Raw genomic sequence first — 24,467 nt, 5'->3', positions numbered from 1 at the left:
ACCACAACACCCTGAACCACTGCTACACAGTGCAAAAGAATGCTTACAAGGCCACTCAGGGAGCTGCCCTGGGGAACTCGGATCACTGCCTAATTCATCTGATCCCACCTACCGAAGGCTCCTGGAATCCACTAAGCCTGTCATCAGGACTGTCAAAAAGTGGACAGATGATGCAAAGCTGGAGCTGCAGGCATGCTTAGATTGCACGGACTGGTCGGCCCTGGAGGCACCCACCTTGACTGAATGGACAGAAAACGTCACCTCCTATATAAGCTTCTGTGAGGAGTCGTGCATCCCTACTAAGACCTTCAAGGTCTTCCCCAACAACAAGCCCTGGTTCACCAGCAAACTGCGTCGGCTTCGGAAAATCAAGGAGGAGGCGCACAAGTCCGGCACCCCAGCTGAGTTCAGGGAGGCCAGAAATACCCTGAACCGGGAAATAAAAGCTGCTAAGAGGGCCTACTCCGAGAAGCTGAAGCTCAGTCTACAGTCAAACAACTCCCGGGAGGTCTGGAAAGGTCTCAGGACAGTTACCAACTTCAAACCCGCTCACCATCAGGCGATCCCTAGTATCCAACTAGCTGAGGAACTCAATGAGTTTTATTGCAGGTTTGAGCACTTCTCCACACCGAAGGACATTCCATCCTCTCTACCCTCCCCATGGGGGCAAGATGCTTTGGCATCAATCAAAGTCCAGGAGGAGGATGTACTGCGTCAACTCCACAAACTAAACCACAGGAAGGCTGCAGGCCCGGATGGCGTGTCCTCAACGTGTCTGAAAACCTGTGCAGTACAGCTAGCTCCCATCCTTACCTCCATTTATAACAGATCCCTAACGGAAGGCAGGGTCCCCCCCTTGCTTCAAAAGGTCCACAATTATCCCAGTCCCCAAGAAACCAGGGAACACCGATCGCAACAACTTCAGACCTGTAGCCCTCACTCCCATCATCATGAAGGTCCTTGAGCGACTAGTCCTTGCTGTCCTGAAGAGCTCCACCGATGCCCTCCTCGATCCTCTTCAGTATGCGTATAGGGCGAACAGGTCAGTTGAGGATGCAATCAATGTCAGCCTGGCGTATATCACTGAGCACCTGGACAGACCTGGCTCCTATGCCAGAATCCTGTTCTTGGATTTTAGCTCGGCCTTCAACACCATTCGCCCGGACATCCTGCTCAACAACCTTGCGCAACTTGGAGTCGACCCATCCCTTAGCAGGTGGGTCGGGGACTTCCTCACGAACAGAACACAGCGAGTCAAGCTCGGTAACTGCTCCTCCAGTGTGAGAACCACCAACATAGGGGCACCGCAGGGGTGCGTACTGTCCCCACTACTGTTTTCCCTCTACACCAACAATTGCACCTCAACTGCTGACTCTGTCAAGATCATGAAATTTGCGGATGACACAACTATCATCGGTCTCATCAGAAGCAACGATGAGCAAGCTTACCACAGTGAGATCGAGAGGATCTGTAACTGGTGCAAGCAAAATAATCTCGTCCTCAATGCATCCAAGACGGTCAAACTCATTGTAGACTTCAGGAAACACCCTCCTGCCATTCCACCAGTCCTCATTGGAGAGACTGAAGTCTCCAGGGCACCAAGTGCTTGGTTTCTGGGTATCACCATAACCAGTGACCTAAGATGGGGGCTAAATACCACCAGAATCCAGAAAAATGCTCAGATGAGGCTTTTTTTTCTGCGCCAGCTGAAGAAATTCGGCATCCCACGTGATCTGCTCACCAGCTTCTACTCCGCCACAGTTGAGTCCATCCTCTGCTCCTCCATCATTGTCTGGTATTCAGGAGCCAACGCTAGCGACAAGTATAAACTTCAGAGAGTAATTAGCGCTGCAGAGAAGATCATTGGCACACCTCTGCCCCCTCTCGACCACCTCCACACAGCCAGAATGATGAAAAGAGCCAGCAGGATCTCCCAAGACCCCTCCCACCCAGGAAGCAACTTCTTTGAGCCCCTTCAATCGGGCCGCCGCTTCAGACTAGTCCGCTCCAGAGTCCCCCCAGGCAGTCCTCCTACTGAACACTCCTCCCACCTGGGCCTCTACAGTTTAGGCCATGTACAACTCAGTTCTCCAGTCACCAACATTGACTCGCCGCCTCGCTTGTAACAATGCACTCTGCACCAACGTTATGTATATTTAACTGTAATGCCTGTATGCATGTATGTCTTACGTCTTTGCTCTCCGCCATTGCCATGTGTACCACAACCAATTCGGGGGGTGCCAACAGCGCACTCGGCGAATAAAAGTGATTCTGATTCTGATAAAAGGCAGGCAGTGTTAGGCTTTTCACTCACTTGTGTGCCTGCAGTAATTAGAGAAGGGAGAGCTGCAGCAGAGAGAGATATAGGGAAAGCTTAGTTAGGCTCTTGTAGGCTTGTTAGCTTGCTCCTTGCTGATTCTTATTGCTAAAAAAGCACCCCTCAACAGCTCTTTTGAGAGTTAATCTTGTTCTTGTGATCTATTTTTTTTGTGTGTGTCGCCCATTTGCATTATATACAGCCCTGTCAGTCAGTCATAGCTGGCCTTTGGCCCCTTGGTGGTAATTACTACTGTGCCAGGTGCAGATGTGTAATACCCATCACTGCATATAACTGCCTGTTGTTCACAGTGCACCCACCTACCTACGTGAGTGCAAGCAGTGTCACTGTGCCTGTCTGGTACCTGTCTCTGTGTGCCAGGTGCACATTGTAATACCCATCACTGCATATACCTACTACCTGTTGTTCACTTCAGTGCATCCACCTAACTACGTGAGCGCACACAGTGTCACTGTGCCTGTCCAGTACCTGTCTGTGTGTGACAGGTGCACATTATAATACCCATCACTGCATATACCTACCTGTTGTTCACAGTGCACCCACCTATCCATGTGAGCGCACGCAGTGTCACTGTGCCTGTCCGGTACTTGTCTGTGTGTGACAGGTGCACATTATAATACCCATTACTGCATATACCTACCTGTTTTTCAATTCAGTGCACCCACCTACCTACGTGAGCACACGCAGTATCACTGTGCCTGTCTGGTACCTGTCTGTGTGTGACAGGTGCACATTGTAATACCCATCACTGCATATACCTACCTGTTGTTCACTTCAGTGCACCCACCTAGCTACGTGAGTGCACGCAGTGTGATATTTAATACCACCAGTCACTGTACCTGTTCACAGTACGTGTGTGTGACAGGTGCACATTTGTAATACTCATCACTGCATATACCTACCTGTTGTTCACTTCGGTGCACCCACCTACCTACGTGAGCACACGCAGTGTCACTGTGCCTGTCCGGGAACCTGTCTGTGTGTGACAGGTGCACATTGTAATACCCATCACTGTATATACCTACCTGTTGTTCACTTCAGTGTACCCACCTACCTGCATGAGTGCACGCAGTGTCACTGTGCCTGTCCGGTACCTGTGTGTGTGTGTGACAGGTGCACATTTGTAATACTAGTCATTACATAATTGTTCACAGTACCTGTGTGACCGCACGCTGTGTAATATACCACGCAGTGTGATATTTAATACCACCAGTCACTGTACCTGTTCACAGTACGTGTGTGTGACAGGTGCACATTTGTAATACTCATCACTGCATATACCTACCTGTTGTTCACTTCGGTGCACCCAACTACCTACGTGAGCACACGCAGTGTCACTGTGCCTGTCCGGGAACCTGTCTGTGTGTGACAGGTGCACATTGTAATACCCATCACTGTATATACCTACCTGTTGTTCACTTCAGTGTACCCACCTACCTGCGTGAGTGCACGCAGTGTCACTGTGCCTGTCCGGTACCTGTGTGTGTGTGTGACAGGTGCACATTTGTAATACTAGTCATTACATAATTGTTCACAGTACCTGTGTGACCGCACGCTGTGTAATATACCACGCAGTGTGATATTTAATACCACCAGTCACTGTACCTGTTCACAGTACGTGTGTGTGACAGGTGCACATTTGTAATACCCATCACTGTATATACCTACCTGTTGTTCACTTCAGTGTACTCACCTACCTACGTGAGTGCACGCAGTGTCACTGTGCCTGTCCGGTACCTGTCTGTGTGACAGGTGCACATTTGTAATACCCACCACTGCATATACCTACCTGTTGTTCAGTGCACCCACATACCTACGTGAGCTCACGCAGTGTCATTGTGCCTGCCCGATTGAGGGCAGGATTGATGTAGTTACCTCTACAGCGGGGAGCGGTGCGGCCACCGCTCCCACGTCTGACGTCACCGCAGATCTCGCTGCGTCATCTCAGGCATTCCCTTCCGGTAGAACAGGTCTCTCCAGAGTGCATCAAAGCAGAACAGCGCACGCGCGCACCAGGAGACAGGACCTTTATGCTTTGAGGAGGCGGGTCAGCTGACCTGCCGGTCAGCTGACACCAATGGGCTGGCTCTCGCCGCCGATTGGCTGAAGTCCACAGGGCAGAACTTTTGGAATGTGCTGTTGTATTTAAGGCCTGAGTGAACAGTGCCTCATTGTCTGCTGTTGCTGAAACTTTGCGGTTAAGCTCTCAGACCTTAGTCAGTTCCCAGTGTGTTTGATCCGGCAGGACCCCGGGTATTCACACATAGCAAGGAATACTATTGATAGCTGTAAAAGTAATATTCATTATTGTATTGATTATCTGTGTATGACTCTTTGCCTGATACTCTTGACTCCGCCCTCCGCCTCTTGATTCTGTACTCTGCCTATCTGATTGTTGCCGACCTCGGCCCGACCTCGACTCTGATATTGCCTCCTGATTTTGTACCTTCACTCTTCTGACCTGTTGCCGACCTTTTGCCTGGTTCTCACTACGCCTTTGCCTGACGACTCTGTACTGCCTCCTGACCGACCTGTTACCGATATTGCCTGTACGACCACTAGAGTTGGGCCGAACGGTTCGCCGGCGAACCTGGTTCGCGCGAACCTAGGTGGTTCGCGTGCGGGTACCGCACGCGAACTTTATTGCGGAAAAGTTCGCCCCATTGCGGTTCGCCCCATAATGCACTGAGGGTCAACTTTGACCCTCTACATCACAGTCAGCAGGCCCAGTGTAGCCAATTAGGCTACACTAGCCCCTGGAGCCCCACCCCCCCTTATATAGGCAGGCAGCGGCGGCCGTGGCCACTCGTGTGCCTGCATTAGTTAGAGTAGGGCGAGCTACTGCAGTCTCTCATAGGGAAAGATTAGTTAGCCTTAGCTTGTCCCTGGCTGCATACCTGTTCATTGATCCTGCCACTGCATACCTGTTCATTGATCCTGCCACTGCATACCTGTTCATTGATCCTGCCACTGCATACCTGTTCAGTGATCCTGCCACTGCATACCTGTTCATTGATCCTGCCACTGCATACCTGTTCATTGATCCTGCCACTGCATACCTGTTCATTGATCCTGCCACTGCATACCTGTTCATTGATCCTGCCACTGCATACCTGTTCATTGATCCTGCCACTGCATACCTGTTCAGTGATCCTGCCACTGCATACCTGTTCATTGATCCTGCCACTGCATACCTGTTCTGTGAACCCACCACTGCATACCTGTTCTGTTCAGTGGACCCGCCACTGTATACCTGTTTAGTGAACCCGCCACTGCATACCTGTTCTGTTCAGTGGACCCGCCACTGTATACCTGTTCAGTGGACCCGCCACTGCATACCTGTTCTGTTCAGTGAACCCGCCACTGCATACCTGTTCTGTTCAGTGGAGTTTGGTGTGTCAGTGTGAAGCAGTACCTTAATTACACTCCCTGATTGATGTATACACATGCAAGATGTTTTAAAGCACTTTAGGCCTGTCATTTAGCATTCAATGTGATTTCTGCCCTTAAAACGCTGCTTTGCGTCAAATCCAGATTTTTCCCGGTGACTTTTGGCGTGTATCCCACTCCGCCATGCCCCCCTCCAGGTGTTAGACCCCTTGAAACATCTTTTCCATCACTTTTGTGGCCAGCATAATTTTTTTTTTTTTCAAAGTTCGCATCCCCATTGAAGTCTATTGCGGTTCGCGAACTTTAACGCGAACCGAACCTTCCGCGAAAGTTCGCGAACCCGGTTCGCGAACCTAAAATCGGAGGTTCGGCCCAACTCTAACGACCACTCTACCTAGTGATAGTCCCTACAGCCAAGGGCTATCACATAGGAGTTCTCCTGTATTACTGTGCACTAAAAAACACGTGTGATCACACTCTGAATAAGATACTGACTATCGTGCTGTTAAGAGCTGTTACAGATCATTACACCCGGTACCTGTGTGTGTGTGTGACAGGTGCACATTTGTAATACCAGTCATTGCATAATTGTTCACAGTACCTGTGTGACCACATGCTGTGTAATATACCACTCCAAGCATACCTGTTAACTGCACCTGTGTGACAGCTGCACATTGTATTGTAACACTAGTCACTGCATACCTTTCACTGCACCTGTGTGACTGCACATTGTATTAGTCAAGTCAGTGCATACCTTTCACTCCCCCCCCCCCCCCCCCGAAATGGACAAAACAGGTAGAGGCAGAGACAGGGGCAGACTCAGAGGCAGGCCACCCAGCAGGTCTGTTCGAGGTCACGCTGACGTGATTTTGTGCGGCCCTGGCCCAAAGTACAGTGCTCAGAAGAAGGCACTTCCCATCAACTCCCAAGATTGTCAGGACGTGGTTGACTATTTAACACAGAACACCTCATCTTCCGCAGCCACCAGCACTACTACTAGCACCACATCCACTGCATTTGACACTTCACAGGAGTTATTTGGTGGGGAAATCACTGATGTACAGCTATTCTTGTTACAACAAGATGAAGGCGCTAAGCAAGTTACACCACCTCATATGTCTGAGTTAGGCGACACTATGGACGTAACGTGTGAGGAGGAGGATGATAAAGTACCTGCTGTTGGTGCAGTTTATGAGGTGTCTTGTGAAGGATTGCGGAATAGCCGCCGCGTGCCCTGACGTCGTGGCAGCTACTTCCACATCCAGCCCGGCGGTCTACGCGCGGCGACATGTGTCTGATGTGATTCAGCCTTCCTGTGCACATAGGCTGAGGAATACACACGCGCGCGCGCGCGGAGAGGCAGAGGCTTTATGCAAAGCAGCGAGGGATCAGCTGACGCCCCTGGTCAGCTGATCCCAGGGCAGATGCGGTTTGGCTGGAAGGGACTGGGCGGCGCTGATCAGCGCTGCACTATATAACCACTCGTCCCTCAGTCTCACGTTGTCTGCCGTTGCGAATGCTTCATGTGTTAGCACACAGATCTTACTGTCTTAATGCTATGTTATGCTTTAGACTAGTTCCAGGGTGTTGTGACTACGGATCTCACACCCAAGCCGAGGATACTGTGTCATTCTATGTTATGTGATAGACTAGTTCCAGGGTGTCGTGAATACGGATCTCACACCCAAGACTAGCACTGTGTATTTGCATTTCCTTAGCCCGCCACTAGGGTGTAGAGAGAAAGGATCTCACATCTAGTTAGGGCAAGTTTGTTTATATTAGCAGCAGGGCATCCTGCAACCAGGCTTAGGCCCCTCTCCTAGGGAGCCTTTAGCCTATAGGGATTCACCCACAGTCTGGGGTGAATTCCCTTCTTCTTCTTACCTCCAGCTCCTCTGGTAGTTATCACTCAAAGTATTACTGTTACATCAAACACTCATATCTCAGGTGTCCAGAGGTTAGACATACCTGGATTATTGGTGATACTGCAGATCATCTATAATCTGGTGTATATCTGCATTACTGCTGATTCTGCAGATCACTAATAATCAGATTCTCTCTGCATGTTGACACCCATCGTTACATGTCTGAGGCTAGAGAAGCTGGGAGGATGATTATGATGATACGGATGCCACGTGGGTTCCCAATAGAGGAGATGAACAGGGGGACAGTTAAGAGGGGGAGTCAGAGAGGAGTAGGAGGAGACGAGTTGCTGAAAGAAGCAGGGGGAGCTCGTTGTCAGAAACAGCTGGTGGCAGTGTCCGGTGCCATGTATCGCCACCTATGGACAGCCAGCCAACATGCCCTTCAACGTCAGCTGCTTAGGCCACCAAAGTGCCCACACCCCAGGGGGGCTCAGCGGGTTGGACATTTTTTAGTGTGTCTGCCGTAGATCAGAGCAATGCCATCTGTTCTCTCTGCCTGCAAAAATTGAGCCGTGGAAAGGCCAACACCCACGTAGGGACAACTGCCTTATGAAAGCACATGCTGAAAAGGCACAAATCCTTTAGGGGGAAAATTTTGAATCCGTAAAATTCCACGGAAATCCATTTTGTTCCGTGGAATTCCGAAAAATGGCTATAGCAATTCCGCTCCGTCGCTTCGGAACCGGAATCACCAAATTCCGACCGGAATCTCGGAATTTAAAATTCCGCGGAACGCAGCGACCATCCCTACGTGCCGCAGTGAAGGGGCTTGCGTATCACAATGAAGCAATGACTGACGGCTATATGAGTGTCTCGGGGGGGGGGGTACCCCAAAGATAATAAAGTCGTTGCTTCATAATGGACAGACCACATTCGATCAGCTGGACACTCAGTCGCTGTTGTTCTGTCATTCAGCTACCTCAGCCCGACCATATGGGCTTGAAAACTGCCATCGCCTGCACTCTGGCCATGGTGCACACCAGTTAAGCACGGCCGTCACAACACAAACAGCTGTTTGCGGTGCGTTACACAGTGAGTTTGGTCTTTCAGTGTGAAGCAGTACTCTAACTACACTCCCTGATTGATGTGTACAGATGCAGGAAGTTTAAAAGCACTTTAGGCCTGCAATTTAACATTTTGTGATTTCTGCCCTTAAAACACTGCTTTGCGTCAAATCCAGATTTTTCCCCAGGACTTTTGGCATTTATCTCACTCCACCATGCCCCCCTCCCGGTGTTAGACCCCTTGAAACATCTTTTCCATCACTTTTGTGGCCAGCGCAAATGTTTCTAGTTTTCATAGTTCGCCTCCCCATTGAAGTCTATTGCGGTTCGTAAAAGTTTGCAGGAACCAAACCTTTGCAGAAGTTCGCGTTCGTGGTTCGCGAACTGAAAATCGGAGGTTCGAGCCATCTCTGATCTTAAGTGATAATCCATGCACTGATGTGGACCAACCTATCTGAAATGCATGTTGGATTAATATGGCTCTGTACAATTAAACAACATTGCATACCAGCAGTTCTGGAAGTGTGTTTAGCTTTCAGGGACAACTAAGCGATTTTTTTTTTGTATTGATGCTCACTTCAACCGTAATAATCACAAATACGTTGTGTTTTAAGAAGGCTAACTTCTGTTTTAGATAGTTACTTAGTTATTTGGGTTGAAAAAAAAAAATATGCATCCATCGAGTTCAACCAGAAAATAAGTAACACTAGCATGCAACCTCAAATACCCCTGTTGATCCAGAAAAAGGTGAAAAGCTCTTACGTGGCATCGTTCAATTAGCCCCAAAAGGGAAAAAAATTCCTTCCCGACTCCAGATGGCAATCAGATAAAATCCGTGGATCAATACAACTTGGAATTACCTATTAATTATAGCCATGGATGTCTTTCAACGCAAGGAAAGCATCTAAGCCCCTTTAAACTCAGATATAAAATGTACAATAACTACTTCCTGTGGCAGTACATTCCACATGGTAATCACTCTTACTGTAAAGAACCTTTTTTCTAAATAAATGGCTAAAACTTTTTTTTCCTCCACGTACAGATCATGTTCCCTAGTCCTTTGCAAAAAGGTCTAGGGACAAAAAGCTTTTATATTGCCCTCTGATGTATTAGTCATGTTAATTAGATCTCTTAGGCTCCATACTCATATCCAATTTTAATCTGCAGATGACTGGCCAATTCTACCACTTTCATGCAGTACGAAGGCCAACAGATTTTGAATACTATGAACAGACTGTGTAGGTATGCTCTCTTAGTACATGGAAGTGGTAAAATTTGCCAGTCTGCAGATAAAATTGGATGTGTGTATGGACCTTAAGCTGTCTTTTCTCCAGACTAAATAAGCCTAGTTTATCTAACCTTTCCTGGTGAGACCTTCAACTCCTCCTATAAATTTTGTTGCTAGTCTCTGCACCTGCTCTAAAAATACAATATCTTTCCTGTAATGTGCTGCCCAGAACTGAATTCCATATTCCAGATGGGGTCTTACTTGTGGTTTAAAGAGGGGAAATATGCTAGCATTCCGAGTTTTTATATCCCTTTAAATGCATCCTAAAATTTAATTTGCCTTAGCTGCAGCGGCTTGGCATTAAATACGATTATTTAACTTGTTGTCAATTGGTACTCCTAAGGAGTACCGATTAACAACAAGTTAAATAATTCTCCAAGTTTGATGGTAAAAAATGGCAGCTAGTATTATTTATAAGGAAATAAATATGGCAGCCTACATATTCTTCTCACTACAGTTGACCTTTAAAAATGATTGTTCCTTTGTATTTTTGTATTTTTAAAATGTTAAAAAAGTTCTTTTTTAAACATTTTTGCGATGATAGCATGTATGGAAGCTTTGCTATTAACTGCTTAAGTCGGCACAAAATTATGCAAAATTTTGCAAAATTACGAATGGTTTCAATTGAATGTCCAAATCGCAATTATGTATGAGCGTAACTGCAAAATATTATGTGAAATATTGTGTCTGTAATAAGCATATTATGATCATCACTAGATAACACATGAGGTTAACACACAGCTAATACATTATTTGCTCATTTGATACTAATGTAACAAAAAAGAATAAATGATAACTGCACATACAATGCTACTGTCCCAGTTAGTCAAGAAGAGCTGATAGTTAAGAAATCCGTCTTTTCCTGAGCAGGCCATCTCCTGTTCCAGTGAACGCAGCAGGTCAGCAAACCAGGCAAAAGCTCCTGTCTCTCTACAAATCCAATATAGGTAGATCTACAAGAGTAACATAATACAACAAGGGCTTTAAATACAAATAGTTTATATAGCATTCATTTCAACAAGACCTGGCAGTTTACACATTTAAACAAAATATCTTAAAGAGAATCTGTATTGTTAAAATCGCACAAAAGTAAACATACCAGTGTGTTAGGGGACATCTCCTATTACCTTCTGTCACAATTTCGCCGCTCCCCGCCGCATTAAAAGTAGTCAAAAACAGTTTTAAAAAGTTTGTTTATAAACAAACAAAATGGCCACCAAAACAGGAAGTAGATTGATGTACAATATGTCCACACATAGAAAATACATCCATACACAAGCAGGCTGTATACAGCTTTCCTTTTGAATCTCAAAAGATCATTTGTGTGTTTACCTTCTGTCCCCTTCTTCTCTCATGCACTGAACATTACAGGCTTCCTGCAGACAGCTCTGCCTGTGCCTGTGTTTGTAATCCCTCAGTATGTGTCAGCCAGCTACTTTCACAGCCTAACAGAGGAGGATTTTTATCCAGCTCTCTTCTATCACTGATAAGATAGCAGAGACGCTGCTGGCTTATGTAAATAAAACACACACTGGAGTGTGCATAGAGGAACAGACCAGCACGGAAGAGTTGGCAGCCTTCCAGACACAGGCTGACAAGTCTGACAGGGGAAAGATACATTGATTTATTACAGAGACCGTGATAGTACAAAGTGCTGCAGTGAGCCAGAACAGATTAGAATAGGTTTAGGAACTTGTAGGATGGTAGAAAAAACGTTGTAATTTTTGTTACAGAGTCACTTTAAGGCCTGTGGCTGGGAGACACATCTGGCTATCTACAGGGATGGTGGGAGGGTAGAGTTCATTTAATTTCATTTCAAGAGGGAGGGATCGGGAGAAGCACTTGGCAATCTACAGGGATGATTGGGGGGGGGGGGGGGGGGGGTTGGGGGTGGAAATGCACCTGGCTATCTAGAGTGAGGGAGGGGGAAGCACCTGGATATCTACAGGAAGGGAGAGAGGGGAGAGAAGCATCTGGCTATCTACAGGGAGGTGGGGAGGGGGAACATCCAGCTACCTACTGGGAGGGAGGAGAAGGATCTGGTTATCTACAGGGAGGGGGGAGAAGCATCTGGCTATCTACATGGGTAGAGGGAGGAGCACCTGACTTTCTATAGGGAGGGAGAGAGGGGAGGAAAAGCATCTGGCTACTTACAGGGAGGGGGGAAACATCTGTCTGCCTACATGGATGGAGGAGAAGGATCTGGCTACCTACAGGGGGAGAGAGAGAGAAAGAGAGAGGGGGGGGAGAGAAACATTTGGCTACCTATATGATGCAGGGGTTAGCATCTGACTTTCTATAGGGAAGTGGGGGGGGGTCATTTGCCCACCTATACTGAAGGAGGGAGGGGGATATTGGTTGAGATGGTGTTAGTCAGGTAGGCGGCTGGTGACAGTTGGCCTTGGCTGGTAAAAAGTAAAAACCCTGCATATATCTGACTAAGGTCGGCTTAGATGTCCTATAATGACCACCTCAGCTAATAATCAGGCATGTGTACAGCAGGCCCCAACCCGCAAACTCACCCCCAGTGACGGCTGATCCCATTGTTCATGCGCCGCTCCCCTGTCCCTACACCTCCCCACATAGCAACACAGAACATTGTCAGCTACACAGCTGACATGCATCTGTGCAGCCCGGCCCATCGATGTTGCTGAAGAGGATTGGGTCCTGAAGTGTGATGGGTAACATCCATCAAAGGTGTTTATGCACATTTAGACAGAGACATTTTATACACCTTAAAGCGGACCCAAACCAACAATGTTTAAATGTTTTTAATTCTTACCTTCTCAATCAATTCTTCTCTACCATCAACTCCTCCAACACTGCACCATACAGTCACGCGCAGGAATTACCGCAACCTGGATCTGAATTCCCTGACTGAGGCCTTGCAACCTCTATGTACTCTGTCTTCCTACACTGACCCTGAGGCAGCATCCAGTTACTTATTTAGTAACTGGAGGGTGGAGGGAGGAGGGTGGAGGGAGGAAGGTGGAGGGAGGAGGGTGGAGGGAGGAGGGAGGAGGGTGGAGGGAAGAGGGAAGAGGGTGGAGGGAAGAGGGAAGAGGGTGGAGGGTGGAGGGAGGAGGGTAGAGGGAGGAGTGTGGAGGGAGGAGGGTGGAGGGTGGAGGTTGGAGGGAGGAGGGTGGAGGGAGGAGGGAGGAGGGCGGAGTGAGGAGGGTGAGGGTGGAGGGAGGAGGGTGGAGGTTGGAGGGTCGAGGGTGGAGGGAGGAGGGAGGTAGGAGGAGGGAGGAGGGATGAGGGTGGAGGGAGGAGGGTGGAGGGTGGATGGAGGAAGTAGGAGGGTGGAGGGAGGAAGGTGGAGGGAGGAGGATGGCGGGAGGAGGGTGGAGGGTGGATGGTGGAGGGTGGAGGGAGGAAGGAGGAGGGTGGAGGGAGGAAGGTGGAGGGAGGAGGGTGGAGGGAGGAGGGTGGAGGGTGAAGGGAGGAGGGAGGAGGGTGGAGGGTGGAGGGAGGAGGGTGGAGGGTGGAGGGAGGAGGGAGGAGGGTGGAAGTTGGAGGGAGGAGGGTGGAGGGAGGAGGGTGGAGGCAGGAGGGTGGAGGGAGGAAGGAGGTGGGAGGAGGGAGGAGGGTGGAGGGAGGAGGGTGGAGGGAGGAGGGTGGAAGGAGGAGGGTGCAGGGTGGAGGGAGGAGGGTGCAGGGCGGAGGAAGGAGGGTGGAGGGAGGAGGGTGGAGGGTGGAGGAAGGAGGGAGGAGGGTGGAGAGAGGAGAGAGGAGGGTGGAGGGTGGAGGGAGGAGGGTGGAGGGTGGAGGAAGGAGAGTGGAGGGTGGAGGGAGGAAGTAGGAGGGTGGAGGGAGGATGGTGGAGGGAGGAGGGTGGAGGGAGGAGGGTGGAGGGTGGAGGGAGGAGGGTGGAGGGAGGAGGGTGGACGGAGGTAGGAGGAGGGTGGAGGGAGGAGGGTGGAGGTAGGAGGGTGGAAGGTGAATGGTGGAAGGTGGAGGGTGGAGGGAGGAAGGTGGAGGGAGGAAGGAGGAGGGTGGAGGGAAGAGGGAGGAGGGTGGAGGGTGGAGGGAGGAGGGTGGAGGGAGGAAGGAGGAGGGTGGAGGGAGGAAGGTGGAGGGTGGAGGGAGGAGGGAGGAGGGTGGAGGGTGAAGGGAGGAGGGTGGAGGGTGGTGGGAGGAGGGTGGAGGGAAGAGGGAGGAGGATGGAGGGAGGAGGGTGGAGGGAGGAGGGTGGAGGGAAGAGGGTGGAGGGAGGAGGGCGAATGGAGGATGGTGGAGGGAGGAGGGTGGAGGGAGGAGGGTGGAGGTTGGAGGGAGGAGGGTCGAGGGTGGAGGGAAGAGGGTGGAGGGAGGAGGGTGGAGGGAGGAGGGAGGAGGGTGGAGGGTGGAGGGTGGAGGGAGTAGGGTGGAGGTTGGAGGGAGGAGGGTGGAGGGAAGAGGGAGGAGGGTGGAGGGAGGAGGGTGGAGGGAGGAGGGTGGAGGGAAGAGGGTGGAGGGAGGAGGGCGAATGGAGGATGGTGGAGGGAGGAGGGTGGAGGGAGGAGGGTGGAGGTTGGAGGGAGGAGGGTCGAGGGTGGAGGGAAGAGGGTGGAGGGAGGAGGGTGGAGGGTGGAGGGAGGAGGGTGGAGGTTGGAGGGAGGAGGGTGGAGGGTGGAGGGAGGAGGGTGAAGGGAGGAGGACGGAGGAAGGAGGGCGGAGGGAGGAGGGTGGAGGGAGGAGGGTGGAGGGTCGAGGGCGGAGGGTGGAGGGAGGAGGGTGGAGGGAGGAGGGTGGAGGGAGGAGGGTAAAGGGAGGAGGGCGGAGGGCGGAGGGAGAAGGGTGGAGGTAGGAGGGTGGAGGGAGGAGGGTGGAAGGTGGAGGGTGGAAGGTGGAGGGTGGATGGTGGAGGGTGGAGGGAGGAGGGTGGAGGGAGGAAGGAGGAGGGTGGAGGGAGGAAGGTGGAGGGAGGAGGGTGGTGGGAGCAGGGTGGAGGGAGGTGGGTGGAGGGAGGAGGGTGGAGGGAGGAGGGTGGAGGGTGGAGGGAGGAGGGTGGAGGGTGGAGGGAGGAGGGTGGAGGGAGGATGGAGGAGGGTAGAGGGTGGAGGGTGGAGGGAGGAAGGTGGAGGTTGGAGGGTGGAGGTTGGAGGGAGGAGGGTGGATGGTGGAGGGAGGAGGGTGGAGGTTGGAGGTTGGAGGGAGGAGGGTGGAGGTTGGAGGGAGGAGGGTGGAGGAAAGAGGGAGGAGGGTGGAGGGTGGAGGGTGGAGGGTGGAGGGAGGAGGGAGGAGGGTGGAGGGTGTAGGGTGGAGGGAGGAGGGTGGAGGGAGGAGGGTGGAGGGTGTAGGGTGGAGGGAGGAGGGTGGAGGGAGGATGGAGGAGGGTGGAGGGTGGAGGGAGGAGGGTGGAGGTTGGAGGTTGGAGGGAGGAGGGTGGAGAAAGGAGGGAGGAGGGTGAAGGAAGGAGGGAGGAGGGTGGAAAGAGGGGGGTTGAGGGTGGAGGGAGGAGGGTGGAGGCAGGAGGGAGGAGAGTGGAGGGAGGAAGTAGGAGGGTGGAGGGAGAATGGTGGAGGGAGGAGGGTGGAGGGTGGAGGGAGGAGGGAGGAGGGTGGAGGGTGGAGGGAGGAGGTTGGAGGGTGGAGGGAGGATGGAAGAGGGTGGAGGGTGGAGGGATTAGGTTGGAGGGTGGAGGGAGGAGGGTGGAGGGAGGAAGGTGGAGGGAGGATGGAGGAGGGTGGAGGGTGGAGGGAGGAGGTTGGAGGGTGGAGGGAGGATGGAAGAGGGTGGAGGGTGGAGGGAGGAGGTTGGAGGGTGGAGGGAGGAGGTTGGAGGGAGGAGGGTGGAGGGTGGAGGGAGGAGGGTGGAGGGTGGAGGGAGGAGGGTGGAGGGAGGATGGAGGAGGGTGGAGGGTGGAGGGAGGAGGGTGGAGGGAGGAGGGAGGAGGGTGGACGGAGGTAGGAGAAGGGAGGAGGGTGGAGGGAGGAGGGAGGAGGATGGAGGGAGGAGGGTGGAGGGTGGAGGGAGGAGGGTGGAGGGTGGAGGGAGGAGGGTAAAGGGAGGAGGGCGGAGGGCGGAGGGAGGAGGGTGGAGGGACTAGGGAGGAGGGTGGAGGCAGGAGGGTGGAAGGAGGAGGGTGGACGGAGGTAGGAGGGTGGTGGTAGGAGGGTGGAGGGAGGCGGGTGGAAGGAGGAAGGTGCAGGGTGGAGGGAGGAGGGAGGAGGGTAGAGGGTGGAGGGAGGAGGGTGGAGGGAGGAGGGTAAAGGGAGGAGGGCGGAGGGAGGAGGGTGGAGGGAGGAGGGTGGAGGGTGGAGGGTGGAGGGTGGATGGTGGAGGGTGGAGGGAGGAGGGTGGAGGGAGGAAGGAGGAGGGTGGAGGGAGGAAGGTGGAGGGAGGAGGGTGGTGGGAGGAGGGTGGAGCGAGGAGGGTGGAAGGAGGAGGGTGCAGGGTGGAGGGAGGAGGGTGGAGGGTGGAGGGAGGAGGGTGGAGGGTGGAGGAAGGAGGGAGGAGGGTGGAGGGTGGAGGGAGGAGGGTGGATGGTGGAGGGAGGAGGAAGGAGGGAGGAGGGTGGAGGGAGGAGGCAGGAGGGTGGAGGGAGGATGGAGGAGGGTGGAGGGAGGAGGGTGGAGGTTGGAGGTTGGAGGGAGGAGGGTGGAGGGTGGAAGGTGGAGGGTGGAGGGTGAAGGGTGGAGGGAGGAAGGAGGAGGGTGGAGGGAGGAAGGTGGAGGGAGGAGGGTGGTGGGAGGAGGGTGGAGGGAGGAGTGTGGAAGGAGGAGGGTGGAGGGAGGAGGGTGGAGGAAGGAGGGAGGAGGGTGGAGGGTGGAGGGAGGAGGGTGGAGGGAGGAGGAGGGAGGGTGGAGGGAGGAGGGAGGATGGAGGAGGGTGGAGGGAGGAGGGTGGAGGGAGGAGGGTGGAGGAAGGAAGAAGGAGGGTGGAGTGAGGAGGGTGGAGTGAGGAGGGTGGAGGGAGGAGGGTGGAGGGTGGAGGGAGGAGGGTGGAGGGAGGAGGGTGGAGGGAGGAAGGTGGAGGGAGGAGGGAGGAGGGTGGAGGGAGTAGGGTGGAGGGACTAGGGAGGAGGGAGGAGGGTGGAGGGAGGAGGGTGGACGGAGGTAGGAGAAGGGTGGAGGGAGGAGGGTGGAGGGAGGAGGGTGGAGGGTGGAGGGAGGAGGGTGGAGGGTGGAGGGAGGAGGGTAAAGGGAGGAGGGCGGAGGGTGGAGGGAGGAGGGTGGAGGGACTAGGGAGGAGGGTAGAGGGAGGAGGGTGGACGGAAGTAGGACGGTGGTGGTAGGAGGGTGGAGGGAGGAGGGTGGAAGGAGGAAGGTGCAGGGAGGAGGGAGGAGGGTGGAGGGTGGAGGGAGGAGGGAGGAGGGTAAAGGGAGGAGGGGAGGGAGGAGGGTGGAGGGAGGAGGGTGGAGGGTGGATGGTGGAGGGAGGAGGGTGGAGGGAGGAAGGAGGAGGGTGGAGGGAGGAGGAGGGTGGAGGGAGGGTGGAGGGTGGAGGGAGGAGGGTGGATGGTGGAGAGAGGAGGGTGGAGGAAGGAGGGAGGAGGGTGGAGGGTGGAGGGAGGAGGGTGGAGGGTGGAGGGAGGAGGAGGGTGGAGGGAGGAGGGTGGAGGGAGGATGGAGGAGGGTGGAGGGAGGAGGGTGGAGGTTGGAGGTTGGAGGGAGGAGGGTGGAGGCAGGAGGGAGGAGGGTGGAGGGAGGAAGTAGGAGGGTGGAGGGAGAATGGTGGAGGGAGGAGGGTGTAGGGAGGAGGGTGGAGGGAGGAGGGAGGAGGGTGCAGGGAGGAGGGTGGAGGGAGGAGAAAGGGGGGTGGAGGGTGGAGGGAGGAGGGTGGAGGGACTAGGGAGGAGGGTGGAGGGAGGAGGGTGGAGGGAGGAGGGTGGTGGGAGGAGGGAGGAGGGTGGACGGAGGAAGGAGGGTAGAGGGTGGAGGGAGGAGGGAGGAGGAGGGTAGACGGAGGTAGGAGTGGAGGGAGGAGGGAGGAGGGTGAAGGGAGTAGGGTCGAGGGTGGAGGGTGGAGGGTGGAGGGTGGAGGGAGGGGTAAGGGAGGAGGGCGGAGGGCGGAGGGTGGAGGGTGAAGGGTGGATGGTGGAGGGTGGGGGGTGAAGGGAGGAGGGTGGAAGGAGGAGGGTGCAGGGTGGAGGGAGGAGGGTGGAGGGTGGAGGGTGGAGGGTGGAGGGAGGATGGAGGAGGGTGGAGGGTGGAGGGAAGAGGTTGGAGGGTGGAGGGAAGATGGAAGAGGGTGGAGGGTGGAGGGAGGAGGTTGGAGGGTGGAGGGAGGAGGGTGGAGGGAGGAGGGTGGAGGGTGGTAGGAGCAGGGTGGAGGGAGGATGGAGGAGGGTGGAGGGAGGAGGGTGAAGGGAGGAGGGTGGAGGGACTAGGGAGGAGGGAGGAGGGTGGACGGACGGGTAGGAGAAGGGTGGAGGGAGGAGGGTGGAGGGAGGAGGTGGATGGTGGAGGGAGGAGGGTAAAGGGAGGAGGGTGGAGGGCGGAGGGAGGAGGGTGGAGGGACTAGGGAGGAGGGTGGAGGGTGGAGGGAGGAGGGTGGACGGAAGTAGGAGGGTGGTGGTAGGAGGGTGGAGGGAGGAGGGTGGAAGGAGGAAGGTGCAGGGAGGAGGGAGGGAGGAGGAGGAGGGTGGAGGGAGGAGGGAGGAGGGTAAAGGGAGGAGGGTGGAGGGAGGAGGGTGGAGGGAGGAGTGTGGAGGGTGCAGGGAGGAGGGAGGGGGGTGGAGAGAGGAGGAAGGGGGGTGGAGGGTGGAGGGAGGAGGGTGGAGGGAGGAGGCTGGAGGGACAAGGGAGGAGCGTGGAGGGATGAGGGAGGATTGAGGAGGGAGGAGGGTGGACGGAGTTAGGAGGGAGGAGGGTGGAGGATGAAGGGAGGAGGGTGGAGGGAGGAGGGTGGTGGGAGGAGGCCTCCTCCTGCATGACCGTGAGGTGAAGTTCCTGCTGTATGCAGACCTTGACCTTGCTGCTCTCCCCAACAGAGAAAGGACTACAGGACAGCCTGTCAGTATTGGAGACTTTCTGTACCACATGGGCACTGCCCATCAACCCAAAGAAGACAAAAGTGATGGTGTTCCAGAGGAAGAATGGAAATAAAACCCCTACCTCCTCATTTATATTAAATGGCTCCCCACTGGTGTCCACTAACAGCTACACCTACCTGGGGCTGGAGATCAACCAATCAGGAAGCTTTAAACCAGCAGTACAGGCCCTGAAAGACAAAGCCCGCAGAACATTTTATGCCATCAGAAGACAGCTTTACCACCTAAAACCACCAGTGAGAGTGTGGGCAAAGATATTCGACAGCATCATCACCCCAATCCTGCTCTATAGCAGTGAGGTATGGGGCCCGGTCACCTACCCTGACCAATCAAAATGGGACTCCAGCCCAACAGAAATCTTCCATCTAGAGTTCTGCAAGTATCTCCTCCAAGTCCATCGAAGCACTTCAAACTCAGCTTGCCGGGCAGAGCTAGGCAGGTTCCCACTATGGCTTACTATCCAGCAGAGGGCACTCTCATACTGGGCGCATATACAGAGCAGCAACCCCAGCACTTACCACCATAAAGCCTCACTGAGCCAGGGGGGCGAGGCCATACCACGCGCTCTCAAGCAAAGCATCAGCAGCCAGCCCAGCCAAGGCCACCAACACAGGCTGACAAAAGCCCAAATAAAACAGACTATAGAAAGCTGCAAGGAACGATACATAGAGGAATGGAGAAGTGACATAAAGAATTCCAAGAAACTCGCTGTCTATCAATCACTACAGAGGGAGTACACAATGGCTCCATATCTGGGGAGGCTACATCACCACAAAGACAGACAGGTCTTGAGTTTGTACCGTCTGAGTGCCCACAGCCTGGAGATAGAGACAGGGCGGCACAGACAGACATGGAAGCCCCGGGAGGAGAGACTGTGCAGACAATGCGACCAGGAGGTCTTGGAGGATGAGGCCCACTTCCTGCTACACTGCAGCAAATACGCACCTGTGAGGACCGCCCACTTCCAGAGACTCTCCGCCCACATCCAGGATTTTACCTCCACAGATGAGGAGCGGAAACTCTACATCCTACTGGGGGAGGAGGAAACAACCGTGCAAATAGCTGCCCGATATGTCACAGCCTGCCACCAACTGAGAGGAACATGATACCACATGGACTGTATTCCCCCCCAATACCCCCCTATGGACTGTATATCCCAGTCCCCCATGCTGCCCCTTACATCATCCACACACCTATGGACTATATACCCCAACTCCCTATATCCTTCCCTATTCCCACAACCCCCCCCCCCCCCATGTTAATGTTTTGTCTTGTTTTGCTTTGGCAATGCTAAATGTATTTGGTCCTGCCAATAAAGCTTTTTTTGGATTTGGATTTGGATTTGGGTGGAGGGAGGAGGGTGGAAGGAGGAGGGTGCAGGGTGGAGGGAGGAGGGTGGAGGGTGGAGGGAGGAGGGTGGAGGGTGGAGGAAGGAGGGAGGAGGGTGGATGGTGGAGGGAGGAGGGTGGAGGGTGGAGGAAGGAGGGAGGAGGGTGGAGAGAGGAGGGTGGAGGGTGGAGGGAGGAGGGTGGAGGGAGGAGGGAGGATGGAGGAGGGAGGAGGGTGGAGGGAGGAGGGTGGAGGAAGGAATTAAGAGGGTGGAGTGAGGAGGGTGGAGGGAGGAGGGTGGAGGGTGGAGGGAGGAGGGTGGAGGGTGGAGGGAGGAGGGTGGAGGGAGGAGGGTGGAGGGAGGACGGAGGAGGGTGGAGGGAGGAGGGTGGAGGGAGGAGGGTGGAGGGACTAGGGAGGAGGGAGGAGGGTGGACGGAGGTAGGAGAAGGGTGGAGGGAGGAGGGAGGAGGGTGGAGGGTGGAGGGAGGAGGGTAAAGGGAGGAGGGCGGAGGGCGGAGGGAGGAGGGTGGAGGGAGGAGGGTGGAGGGAGGAGGGTGGACGGAAGTAGGAGGGTGGTGGTAGGAGGGTGGAGGGAGGAGGGTGGAAGGAGGAAGGTGCAGGGAGGAGGGAGGAGGGAGGAGGGTGGAGGGTGGAGGGAGGAGGGAGGAGGGTAAAGGGAGGAGGGCGGATGGAGGAGGGTGGAGGGAGGAGGGTGGAGGGAGGAGGGTGGAGGGTGGATGGTGGAGGGTGGAGGGAGGAGGGTGGAGGGAGGAAGGAGGAGGGTGGAGGGAGGAAAGTGGAGGGAGGAGGGAGGAGGGTGGTGGGAGGAGGGTGGAGGGAGGAGGGTGGAAGGAGGAGGGTGCAGGGTGGAGGGAGGAGGGTGGAGGGAGGAGGGAGGAGGGTGGATGGTGGAGGGAGGAGGGTGGAGGGTGGAGGAAGGAGGGAGGAGGGTGGAGGTAGGAGGGTGTAGGGTGAATGGTGGAAGGTGGAGGGAGGAGGGTGGAGGGAGGAAGGTGGAGGGAGGAAGGAGGAGGGTGGAGGGAGGAAGGTGGAGGGTGGAGGGAGGAGGGAGGAGGGTGGAGGGTGAAGGGAGGAGGGTGGAGGGTGGTGGGAGGAGGGTGGAGGGAAGAGGGCGAATGGAGGATGGTGGAGGGAGGAGGGTGGAGGGAGGAGGGAGGAGGGTGGAGGTTGGAGGGAGGAGGGTCGAGGGTGGAGGGAAGAGGGTGGAGGGAGGAGGGTGGAGGGAGGAGGGTGGAGGGTGGAGGGCGGAGGGAGGAGGGCGGAGGGAGGAGGGTGGAGGGAGGAGGGAGGAGGGTGGAGGGTCGAGGGTGGAGGGAGGAGGGTGGAGGGAGGAGGGTCGAGGGTGGAGGGAGGAGGGTAAAGGGAGGAGGGCGGAGGGCGGAGGGAGAAGGGTGGAGGTAGGAGGGTAGAGGGAGGAAGGAGGAGGGTGGAGGGAGGAGGGTGGAAGGTGGAGGGAGGAGGGTGGAGGGAGGAAGGTGGAGGGTGGAGGGAGGAGGGAGGAGGGTGGAGGGTGAAGGGAGGAGGGTGGAGGGTGGTGGGAGGAGGGTGGAGGGAAGAGGGCGAATGGAGGATGGTGGAGGGAGGAGGGTGGAGGGAGGAGGGAGGAGGGTGGAGGTTGGAGGGAGGAGGGTCGAGGGTGGAGGGAAGAGGGTGGAGGGAGGAGGGTGGAGGGTGGAGGTTGGAGGGAGGAGGGTGGAGGATGGAGGGAGGAGGGTGAAGGGAGGAGGGCGGAGGGAGGAGGGCGGAGGGAGGAGGGTGGAGGGAGGAGGGTGGAGGGTCGAGGGTGGAGGGAGGAGGGTGGAGGGAGGAGGGTCGAGGGTGGAGGGAGGAGGGTAAAGGGAGGAGGGCGGAGGGCGGAGGGAGAAGGGTGGAGGTAGGAGGGTAGAGGGAGGAAGGAGGAGGGTGGAGGGAGGAGGGTGGAAGGTGGAGGGAGGAGGGTGGAGGGAGGAAGGAGGAGGGTGGAGGGAGGAAGGTGGAGGGTGGAGGGAGGAGGGAGGAGGGTGGAGGGTGAAGGGAGGAGGGTGGAGGGTGGTGGGAGGAGGGTGGAGGGAAGAGGGAGGAGGGTGGAGGGAGGAGGGTGGAGGGTAGAGGGAAGAGGGTGGAGGGAGGAGGGTGGAGGGAGAAGGGTGGAGGGTGGAGGGAGGAGGGTGGAGGGAGAAGGGTGGAGGGTGGAGGGAGGAGGGGGGAGGGTGGAGGGAGGAGGGAGGAGGGTGGAGGGAGGAGGGTGGAGGGAGGAGGGCGAATGGAGGATGGTGGAGGGAGGAGGGTGGAGGGAGGAGGGAGGAGGGTGGAGGTTGGAGGGAGGAGGGTCGAGGGTGGAGGGAAGAGGGTGGAGGGAGGAGGGTGGAGGGAGGAGGGTGGAGGGTGGAGGGAGGAGGGTGGAGGTTGGAGGGAGGAGGGTGGAGGGTGGAGGGAGGAGGGTGAAGGGAGGAGGGCGGAGGGAGGAGGGCGGAGGGAGGAGGGTGGAGGGAGGAGGGAGGAAGGTGGAGGGTCGAGGGTGGAGGGAGGAGGGTGGAGGGAGGAGGGTCGAGGGTGGAGGGAGGAGGGTAAAGGGAGGAGGGCGGAGGGAGAAGGGTGGAGGTAGGAGGGTGGAGGGAGGAGGGTGGAAGGTGGAGGGTGGAAGGTGGAGGGTGGATGGTGGAGGGTGGAGGGAGGAGGGTGGAGGGAGGAAGGAGGAGGGTGGAGGGAGGAAGGTGGAGGGAGGAGGGTGGTGGGAGGAGGGTGGAGGGAGGAGGGTGGAGGGAGGATGGTGGAGGGTGGAGGGTGGAGGGAGGAGGGAGGATGGAGGAGGGTAGAGGGTGGAGGGTGGAGGGAGGAGGGTGGAGGTTGGAGGGTGGAGGTTGGAGGGAGGAGGGTGGAGGGTGGAGGGAGGAGGGTGGAGGTTGGAGGGAGGAGGGTGGAGGGTGGAGGGTGGAGGAAAGAGGGAGGAGGGGGGAGGGAGGATGGAGGAGGGTGGAGGGTGGAGGGAGGAGGGTGGAGGTTGGAGGGAGGAGGGTGGAGAAAGGAGGGTGCAGGAAGGAGGGAGGAGGGTGGAGGGTGGAAGGAGGGGGGTTGAGGGTGGAGGGAGGAGGGTGGAGGCAGGAGGGAGGAGGGTGGAGGGAGGAAGTAGGAGGGTAGAGGGAGAATGGTGGAGGGAGGAGGGTGGAGGGAGGAGGGAGGAGGGTGGAGGGAGGATGGAGGAGGGTGGAGGGTGGAGGGAGGAGGTTGGAGGGTGGAGGGAGAATGGAAGAGGGTGGAGGGTGGAGGGAGGAGGTTGGAGGGTGGAGGGAGGAGGGTGGAGGGAGGAGGGTGGAGGGTGGAGGGAGGAGGGTGGAGGGAGGATGGAGGAGGGTGGAGGGTGGAGGGAGGAGGTTGGAGGGTGGAGGGAGGAGGGTGGAGGGAGGAGGGTGGAGGGAGGAGTGTGGAGGGTGCAGGGAGGAGGGAGGGGGGTGGAGGGAGGAGGAAGGGGGGTGGAGGGTGGAGGGAGGAGGGTGGAGGGAGGAGGCTGGAGGGACAAAGGAGGAGCGTGGAGGGATGAGGGAGGATTGTGGAGGGTGGAGGGAGGAGGGTGGACGGAGTTAGGAGGGAGAAGGGTGGAGGGTGAAGGGAGGAGGGTGGAGGGAGGAGGGTGGTGGGAGGAGGGTGGAAGGAGGAGGGTGGAAGGAGGAGGGTGCAGGGTGGAGGGAGGAGGGTGGAGGGTGGAGGGAGGAGGGTGGAGGGTGGAGGAAGGAGGGAGGAGGGTGGATGGTGGAGGGAGGAGGGTGGAAGGTGGAGGAAGGAGGGAGGAGGGTGGAGGGAGGAGGGAGGAGGGTGGAGGGAGGAGGGTGGAGGGTGGAGGGTGGAGGGAGGAGGGAGGAGGGTGGAGGGAGGAGGGTGGAGGTTGGAGGTTGGAGGGAGGAGGGTGGAGGGTGGAAAGTGGAGGGTGGAGGGTGGAGGGAGGAGGGTGGAGGGAGGAAGGAGGAGGGTGGAGGGAGGAAGGTGGAGGGAGGAGGGTGGTGGTAGGAGGGTGGAGGGAGGAGTGTGGAAGGAGGAGGGAGGAGGGTGGAGGGTGGAGGAAGGAGGGAGGAGGGTGGAGGGTGGAGGGAGGAGGGTGGAGGGAGGAGGGAGGATGGAGGAGGGAGGAGGGTGGAGGGAGGAGGGTGGAGGAAGGAAGTAGGAGGGTGGAGTGAGGAGGGTGGAGTGAGGAGGGTGGAGGGAGGAGGGTGGAGGGTGGA

At 56.2% G+C, this 24,467-nt stretch overlaps 1 protein-coding gene across 4 annotated transcripts in view; it reads right to left on the bottom strand.

Annotated features, from left to right (window-relative positions):
• NOX1 (NADPH oxidase 1) overlaps positions 1 to 24,467 on the bottom strand; it is a 2,086,008-nt gene that overhangs the window by 443,374 nt on the left and 1,618,167 nt on the right. For 3 of the 4 annotated variants that reach the window (XM_068248033.1, XM_068248032.1, XM_068248034.1), the window contains one exon: positions 10,752 to 10,898. The exons of the other annotated variant lie outside the window; for it this stretch is intronic. In XM_068248033.1, coding sequence (XP_068104134.1) covers positions 10,752 to 10,898 — 147 coding nt within the window. The remainder of the gene's footprint in view (positions 1 to 10,751; positions 10,899 to 24,467) is intronic. 4 annotated transcript variants of the gene reach the window in all.

Source organism: Hyperolius riggenbachi, chromosome 8, assembly GCF_040937935.1.
Source record: "Hyperolius riggenbachi isolate aHypRig1 chromosome 8, aHypRig1.pri, whole genome shotgun sequence".
NCBI lineage: Eukaryota > Metazoa > Chordata > Amphibia > Anura > Hyperoliidae > Hyperolius > Hyperolius riggenbachi.
This window is presented reverse-complemented; position numbering and strand designations above follow the sequence as displayed.